Source organism: Arachis hypogaea, chromosome 9, assembly GCF_003086295.3.
Source record: "Arachis hypogaea cultivar Tifrunner chromosome 9, arahy.Tifrunner.gnm2.J5K5, whole genome shotgun sequence".
Taxonomy (NCBI): Eukaryota; Viridiplantae; Streptophyta; class Magnoliopsida; order Fabales; family Fabaceae; genus Arachis; species Arachis hypogaea.
This window is the reverse complement of record NC_092044.1, coordinates 15,309,502-15,318,927: the sequence shown is the minus strand read 5'-3', so window position 1 is coordinate 15,318,927 and position 9,426 is coordinate 15,309,502. Positions and strand designations below refer to the sequence as shown.

At 34.5% G+C, this 9,426-nt stretch overlaps 1 protein-coding gene across 1 annotated transcript; it reads left to right on the top strand.

Annotated features, from left to right (window-relative positions):
* The first annotated feature begins 2,545 nt into the window (after positions 1–2,545).
* LOC112710502 (probable GTP diphosphokinase RSH3, chloroplastic) lies at positions 2,546–8,319 on the top strand. The gene is made up of 6 exons (XM_025762741.3): positions 2,546–4,178; positions 4,412–4,597; positions 5,297–5,757; positions 6,244–6,402; positions 6,486–6,837; positions 7,677–8,319. The coding sequence occupies exons 1-6, from the start codon at positions 3,438–3,440 to the stop codon at positions 7,983–7,985; spliced, it is 2,208 nt and encodes a 735-aa protein (XP_025618526.1). The 5' UTR covers positions 2,546–3,437; the 3' UTR covers positions 7,986–8,319.
* The last annotated feature ends 1,107 nt before the right edge of the window (positions 8,320–9,426 follow it).

Below are 9,426 nucleotides of genomic sequence, written 5' to 3'. Positions count from 1 at the left end.
TACAATCACGATATTCAAGGAAGAAGAATGATGGCAACATAAATAATAAGAGTGCATCTAATGGTGAGAGGAGAAGCACTAAAAATTAAATAATGAGATCAAACTTGGTATAAAGTACTCACATAAAGAATATATCCAAAATAAAACGATAAGATCCATAAAAAATTATTTATCATTCCTAATTATTTTTTTCCTCCTTTCATACATGGCGTCGAAAATCAACATTTGGCATAGTTATTATCTAGTTCAAAAAATTACAAAAACTCATCCAAATAATTGTTACATACAGAGAAGTACATTTAGACTTGGAAAGAGAAGTAAGAAAAATTGAAAACGGATAAAATTAATTAAATGGATAAATGATTGGAATAAAGAATTGAAGGAGAGGTTACGGTTTCTACAACTATTAGTGAAATATAGAATGAAAATAAGATAAAAGAACACGTGTTGCTGTTAACGGTAAAAGTTCCATTGTCATGCACTTCCATTCCTGTATGTTTCAAAAGTAAAATATAATTATTAAAAACTAATTGAATTCATAACAAAGAAAATTAGTTATCGTATTACTGGTATCAAATTAATGATGGGTGGTAGTTCTTCTAATTATAGTCAATCGGGCTACTACTCCTATGTTTGTAGTTAATCGACTACATCTACCTGTGTTTGGCACTGGAGTTGGAATTGAAGTCAGTTGATATGGCAACTTATCGAATCATCTCCCGATAAGTTGCTGTCTTTGTTCTTCGATCATGTTGTCTTCTTCGCCTAGGATTGTTAATTTTGTGAAGTTTCCATTTCTATTTGTCAGAAACATAGCAAAATGCAGAGAAAAAAAAGGTTTGCAATACCAAAATTGAAAGTGAAAAAATATTTAATTATGTTGGGGTTTCAGTTTTTAAATTTAGTACGTAGTGGGAGCAGTTTTTTATTGAAAGTAAATCAGTTTTAAAATATGTCGTGGGTTGAAAATGAATCAGTTTAAGACTCTGTCGTGAGATAAATTCATTTTTTATAAAAAATAAAAAATTGAAAACGTAGTAACAGTTTGTTATATTGAATTCAGTGTGTAACAAAAATAAAAAAGAAATAGGGATAAAATAGGGAGAAGAAATTGGATACCAAACTTTTCTATCCCATTCTATATTGGTATAGATAAAAAAATAGTTATTATCACAAAAATAAAAAAAATAGTAAATAGAAAATAATAGAAAAAATAGTTATTATAATAGAAATCAAAGTTGTCGATTATGCAATGGGACTATTTCAATTCGAAAAGAATAAAAAAATTCAAATCTAAATTTATTTGATATTAAATAAAATAAAATTACATAAAAAATTATTATTTACCGTATAAATTAAATAAAAAATTACCAATATTTTAAATAAATATTTTATATAACAACGGTCAAACAGAACTCACTGAATAAAAAAAATTGAACATCAAACTTCCATATTTTTTTTTGTATATTGTTATTTTGTTATAGTATAAATAATAGTTTTAGAATTATCTAAATATTTTAATATAAATTATTTAATATTGTCAAAGCTAAAAAATTTAAGAGATAAAATTAATATTTCTTTTAATGATTATTTTTAAAATTATAAATACACAATAAAAAATTAGAATACATTAAAATAGTATCATAATAAAAAATAATTTAAAAGATAAAATTAACAAACTAATGGAATATATATGCACAACTAACCAATATTATCATTATTCAAAATATTATTTGGACCAATTTTAATACTTGAATATCTAAAAACAGATTTTTATTATATAAATAATATTTTTTGAATTTCGTAAATCTTTTAATATAAATAATTTAATATTATCTGGACAAAAAAATTAAAAAATAAGATTAATATTTCTTTTAAGAATGATTTTTATCAAAATTATAAATACATAATAAAAATTTAGAGTACATTAAAATAGTACTATAATAAAAAAAATTTAAATATTAAATTAATAGTGTAAATTTTTTAAGTGAATAATTAACAATCATAATATATTGTATTATAGATATATGTAACATAGTATATTAGAAATAATTAAAAGTTTACTAAGAATAATAATTTATACCCACTAATATTATTACCGTTCTATCTATTAAAAAATTTGGACCAATTTTATTACTATTATGAATATCTAAATAATTAAAAGCAAATCTATTATGGACATGAGTCTAATGTATTTTTAAAATCTATCAATGTATTCAATAATATTAATAAGAGATGAGATGAGAAGAGAAAAATAGGTAAGAAGTGACGGGTAAGAATTACGTCAAGTGGCCAAGTGAAGTGATGGAAGTTTTTCAGAGATAACTGACATTAAGTGGAGAAGTTGATTAAAAAGGATAATACTGGAAAAAAAATTTTGGACACCAAACGCATGTATATTGTTATAGATATATAATATATATTAATTAAATTAAATATTAAAATTATTAAAACACCAGTATTGTTTGAGTACATTTAAAAACAGAAATCGTCCTTTTACTTTTTGGAGGCTTTTATTTATTCACCCCCAGAATGACGTCTAGATTCATTGGTGTTGGATTAAGAAGGCCAACATGTACCCAAAAATAAAAATATCTATGAAATCAATCTACGAACCAGCCCCACTTTACGTCCGTTAATCAAACCTAAAAACCAAATCAGAGACAATTATGTTATTTAAACGTTAAAGAAACAAAAGAATTAAACAAACTTATCCAAAAATAAATTTCCGGTTCAGGGGACAGCAATTAAACGGAACTAGTTTGAGGGTATTCACAAGTTTATCGAAGGGCAATCCCGTCATTTCCTAGTTTCCATTCCCTGGCCGCTGAACAATTCCAACAAGTCTCAACAAAATCAAGCAAGATGACAGATCCTGCGTACTTCTAAGACGGAACCCTTCTTTCTCTCTTTCTCTGCGTTCACTTCCAACTTACGAACTTATTTGACTCTCCGTCCTCCAATTTCTTGTAAATTCTCATCTATTTAGGGTTCTTTTTTCACCCTCTTTTCTACGCTCTTATTAGGATTAGAATCTCTGTATACTCCTCGATAGATACTCTCAATACAAACACCAAAATTAATCTTTGAATTCTTCAAAGGATTAATCATTTCCCCCCACCCCCAAATACTTTTCCTCTCTTTGAGTCGCTCTTTTTCTATTTTCAATTTGGGAGCCACCACAACAGTAACTAGGTAACTTAAAAAAAATAATTAGGGCTAACGTCAATTCCTTCCGGAAAAAGAGAATTCCAATTATTAGATTATTCTGTATTTATTTTCAATTGGATTTCTCATTTCTGGAAAAAAAGAAAAAGGAAATTCGAACTCTATAATTATAATTATTTTAGGTTCGAGTTTGGGATTGGAAACCCTAATTTCCAAAACAAAAGCAGAAGGAGAAGGGAAGCGTTGTATTTTAATCTTCCTCTTCAGCAATGGCGGTTTCTACCATAGCCCTGTACGCAAGCCCACCGAGCAGTGTGTGCTCGACGCCGCACCCATGCCAGATCAATGCCCACGGCTCCTGCGACTTCGATATGGGGTCTCGATCCTCGTCGTCCTCGACGGCGTCGACGTCACAGAAGCCTGTAATGGGGGGTCTCTCGTGCCTCTTCTCTTCGCCGGCGCCAGCGGCCGTGAAGCACGCGCCACTGTCGGGATTCTCCGGCGGCGGTGAGGATCACGGTGGCGGCAGAGGGGATGAACTGAACCTTAAGGAACTCGGGAGCTCCTTCTCATACTCGCCGAGCAAGTTTGGTGGTTCTTCTTGGAAGAGGGACCACCATAGCCCCGTTTCTGTCTTCAACGGCCCCGTTTCGTGTAGCAGCACCGTTGGCTCGTCTTCGAATTTGAGGAGCACCGCGAGCTCCGTGAGGATCGGTGGTGGTTCGGAGAGGGTTGGGACCAGTGGGCTGTTTGATGGGTTCGTGAGGAACGCTTTGGGGTCTTGCTTGGATTACGATTCGGCGAGTTTCAAGGTTGGTGGTTTGGATGAGGGTGATTCTTCGGCTTTGGCTGATGAGTTGACCTTCAATTTGGAGGATACTTTTATGGAGGGTGGGTTTGAGCCTTATGCTAAGAAGTTGCTGCTTGGTGCCCAGTTGAGACACAAGATCTTCTGCGAAGAGTTTGTAATCAAGGCCTTTTGTGAAGCCGAGAAAGCGCACAGAGGCCAGGTATATAGAGCGTTGAACTTGTTTCTATTTATGGAATTATGAGAACTAGAATCTCATATTGAAAGATTTGTAACATCAATTTGGTGTTGTGCTCAAGTATAATCTTCCTGAATTGAGTTTCGGAAATGCTTTCGGAACCAATTATGGATTTTACTATGTTTTGATGTATGTGTTTCTATCTATCTTGTTGGATTTGGAGTTAATTGGTTTTGTATTTAATTGTTTTCTTGTAGGTGCGTGCTAGTGGGGATCCATATTTGCAGCATTGTTTGGAAACTGCTGTGCTGCTCGCTTTGATTGGAGCAAATTCCACGGTGGTTGCTGCAGGGCTCTTGCATGATACCCTTGACGATGCGTTTCTGACCTATGATTACATATTTGGAACGTTTGGTGCTGGGGTTGCTGATTTAGTTGAAGGGGTGAGGAACTTGGAGCTTGATCTGACTAAATGTTAATTACTAAATGCGTGTGATTTATGATTTCGGTGGTTAAGTTGTTTTTGTTTTAATGGTTAAGTTCATTGTTAAAATTTAAACAAGCATATATTATTATTTATTGTTAAACTTACGCAACATCGTACCCTTCAGATCTAGTGCTACTGGCAGAGGCTTTGTGTAATTTGGCTGCTGCAACTTCATCAAAATTTAATAGACAATGGCATTGGGAAAACCTATAGGTGTATTTTTCTTTCTATCTGTTGGATCTCATGGTTTTGATGAGATTAACTGTCCAAAGTGGATGGAATCTATGTTAAGTTCAACTCACTATGGAAACATAAGGCCATAAGTAATATCTCGTGAATTTATGATTGAATTTAGCAAGCAGTTTTGATATGATTGAATTTACAAGCTTGACGTTTTAAGGTTATTGACATAAGGAAGCGGCAACACACATCCAATGTTTTTGTGTAATGTGCTGCTTTAGTTACTAAGTATTCTATGACAGCTTTAATGCTTTATTTTCTGTTTTACTTTGGTTAAGTGATGAACTTTTATTGCCGTTTGTTTTGGTTTTATGTTCATTTCATAGTTTGGTCCATTATTATTATTATTATTATTATTATTATTATTATTATTATTATTATTATTAAATTCTGACTGATCTTAAACTTGATCTAGGTTTCTAAATTAAGTCACTTGAGCAAGCTTGCTCGAGAAAACAATACAGCTTGCAAATCAGTTGAAGCAGACCGTCTGCATACCATGTTCCTTGCCATGGCAGATGCAAGAGCTGTGCTTATTAAACTGGCAGATCGATTGCACAATATGATGACTCTGGATGCATTGCCAGTGGCCAAGCAACAGAGGTTTGCAAAGGAGACTTTGGAGATTTTTGCACCTTTGGCAAATCGCTTGGGAATATCTAGCTGGAAAGAACAATTAGAAAATTTATGTTTTAAACATCTCAACCCCGATCAGCATGATGAGCTATCTTCAAAGCTTGTGGATTCATATGATGAAGCCAGGATTACTTCTGCAATTGAGAAATTAGAGCAAGCACTTAAAGATGAAGGCATATCATATCATGTCGTTTCTGGGCGGCACAAAAGCTTATATAGCATTTATTGCAAAATGTTGAAGTACGTTACCCGTTCCCTCTTACTTGTTTAGTTGCTATAAATTTTTAGCATTTATTGCAAAATGTCAAAGAATGTTATCCCTTCCCTCTTGCCTGTGTAGTATCTGAAAATTATTAGCTTCTATTTGTTTCATGTGCCATTTGGGATATGAAGAAAAGAAGTGAAAATATAAAATAAAGAATTTCCTTTGCTTGGGAGAAAAGATTATCTAGAGTATTAATTAAAGAAATTTTGGTTCTAAATAAAAACTACTTTTAGCTGAATAAGCTCATAAAGAACAATTGCTGTTATAAGTTATTTAGATGAGACTGCTAATCAAACAAGTTGGTGTCAAATTAGAAAAGAAAAGTTGTTTTGCTTCTTGTTACTAGACATGTTGACCTTTGTTGTTTGTACATTTTGCTTCTTGTTACTAGACATGTTGAACTTTGTCGTTTGTACATTTCAAATCCTCTAGTATTTATTCGTTTCTCTATATATCTGTAGGAAGAAACTGACAATAGATGATATCCACGACATCTATGGATTGCGCTTGATTGTTGATAAGGAGGAAGACTGTTACAAAGCATTGACAATTGTTCACCAGTTATGGTCTGAAGTACCTGGAAAGCTAAAAGATTACATATGTCGCCCCAAGTTCAATGGGTATGTTTATCCTCAGAGTGTGCTGCTGTGCACTTTCCTGGCCCTTTATCTATACCATCTGATTTCATTTTTGTAATTATTAGGTATCAATCCCTGCATACTGTGGTGATGGGTGAAGGCAAAGTTCCCCTTGAAGTACAAATTCGAACAAAAGATATGCATTTACAAGCTGAATTTGGGTTTGCTGCTCATTGGAGGTACAAGGAAGATGACTGTCAGCATTCTTCATTTGTGCTTCAGATGGTTGAGTGGGCTCGATGGGTTGTCACCTGGCAGTGTGAGGCAATGAGTAAGGATTCTACATCTGTTGGATATGGCGATTCAATTAAGCCTCCATGCAAGTTCCCTTCCCATGTTGATGACTGTCCATATTGTTATAAGCCCGACTGTGGTCAAGATGGCCCCGTGTTCGTTATCATGATTGAGAATGATAAGGTTTGTGCTTGACTTTTGTGATGTTTTAATTTCTCATTTTCCTTTCCATTCAACCTGTAGTTTGGCTGGAGTTGTGCTATTCATGGGCCGATCATAGTTGGGCCCTAGTTTAATAGATTGAGAGTTTAGCTTAGTTACTCTGCTGAGATTTGGTATACTGAGATGTGGGATCTTCAGGAATTAGGGTATTCTGTTATTGAATGAGGTGTGTGATTTGTGTAAATAAGGCAACAAGGGGAAGTTTTTTTGCTACCTGATCTGTTACTAAATATTTGTCCACTTTGTCAAAGTGGTAGATAGACAGGTTTTTTTTAAGGTGCCACGTTGTCCAAGTGGACAATTATTACCGGTGGAGTAGCATCTTGTTGAGTGGGATACCAGCGAGGAGAGTCCGACTGTGTGGTAGAGGTGCTCTTGAAGATGCCTCTCTCCAATTGATCTTGTTTTTATCTAATTTCTCGGGTTTTGATCACCTTATCAGCCTGAAGCAGAATACTATAGGCATGCATTTCCATACTATTTCTTCATTCTTTCTTTCATACAAATTAACTTTTGGTGAAGTCATTAATTAACTTAAGTATGCTATCTGAATTTGATAAGTCCTTGATGTTTATTGAAATTATTGGATAGTCTCCTTTCCTTAATGGATATGGACGCTCTGCTTCCAGTAGTAATTTGTTGTGTTTTAATATGACCTTGGGGTTGATTGTGAGAATTTAGTGGGTCTAACTTGCATCATATCCTTCAATCGATGTTACAAAACTTTTGGTGGTCTCGTTATTACCATCCTATAACATTTGAAGGTTTGTAATTTATGTTTGGTCTGGATGCATGTGCAGATGTCCGTCCAAGAATTTCGTGCGAACTCAACAGTGATGGATCTGATGGAAAGAGCTGGGCGAGCAAGCTCAAGGTTGATGACATATAGGTTCCCTCTGAAGGAAGAACTGAGGCCAAGACTGAATCACATGCCTGTAAGTGATCCCAATTGCAAGTTGAAGATGGGGGATGTGGTGGAGCTTACACCAGCCATACCTGACAAGTCTTTGACAGAATATAGGGAAGAAATCCAGCGTATGTACGATCGCGGGCTAACTGTCTCCGGCGCTGGACCTACTGCTAGCAGCATGGTTGGCTCAAGAAGCTGACCCGTGGTTAGCAACGCATATCATTTAGTGTCAGTTATGTATATATAGATATATTTGTACAGAAAAACACCTCCATGTTTATTCCTGTGAAGTTGCTAACAATTCAATTATGTGCTGAATGATTTGATTTATGTAGTTGTTCCTGATAATTAATCACATCAGATTTCATTTCAGGCGTTCCTGGTTTTAGCCTAATATCGATTGATAGCAAGGGGTTCCCAGAGGGACGAGTTTATCAAATAGTCATGTATGATGAGTTTATGTCTCTGGAGGAGTTTCATAATTTATTTATGTTGTGTGTTTTCGATATATTTAACGAAGAGTTTTTTGTTTTGCTTTGCTTCGTGCTTTTAATTATTATGATTATTATTATTATTTGGGTTTTCCTTGACTGCCATCAATGAAAATACAAACTAGAAAAACCTACATTACCCTTTTCTCAAGTGGCTTGATGTGTTAATTGTTTAACACATTGATAATAGCGTTGCAAGTGTTGCTTATCGTGCTGGTGGCTAGAATAGCTTACTGGAAGGGAGATATAAGGAAGTAAGGAACTAAAGGACAGAGTCAAGGTGTTAGACATGGAATTGATGATGAGGATGAACAATGAAAAAGGGTCTTAAGGAAAATAGATACCAGGAAAGCAGGTGTTTTCACTTTTAAGGTTTTAATTATGTTGATGATTAGCATTCTACTTGCAGTGGTCTTTCAAACTTCAATGTTACCATAAGATTTTCAACGTGTGGTGCTTCCCAAATACTTGCCATGTAAAAAAGTGTAAACACCTATCTTGATTCATAAGATTTTCAATGTGAGACAATGCAACTGCTCTGCCAACTTGCCTGTCAAAGACCAACGGAAGTTATATTTGAGGTGGTTTTATTTATATTTTGAAATTAGAATCTCCCACCACGACAACAACCATCACGTAGTCACCACCTCCTTCATTCCGATCATCATAACCATTTTCACATTCCCTCTCTCTAAGAAAAGAGATACCAACTTCTTACCTCATTCCCTCGTCAAACACCATAAGTATTCTTGTAATGCCTTCTTTTCCTTGTCCTAATTTTAAAATAATAATAATAACTAATAGCTTTGGGGAGTTTAATACTCCCACAGAGATACGAACAAAACCACTACAATCAGTACAACTTCCATTAGCATTTGACGGACAAGTTCACAGAAAGGTTCAATAGGAACTTATAAGATGGTAAAACCATGAGCATCGAAATTTTAATGGAGGTTTCTATGGTGCTGAAAAGATTCCCTCGCACATGTTAAACATGCGTGGCAAGAGAGTAGCATGAACACATGTGATATGCATTAAAAGTGAGAGAGATGTTGGTGGTCAGTGATATGGAAGAGTTGCGAACAAGGCCCCACAAATGACAGTTTTTGTCCAACACTTAAGAATGGAGTAAATTTAGTTCGCCTAATT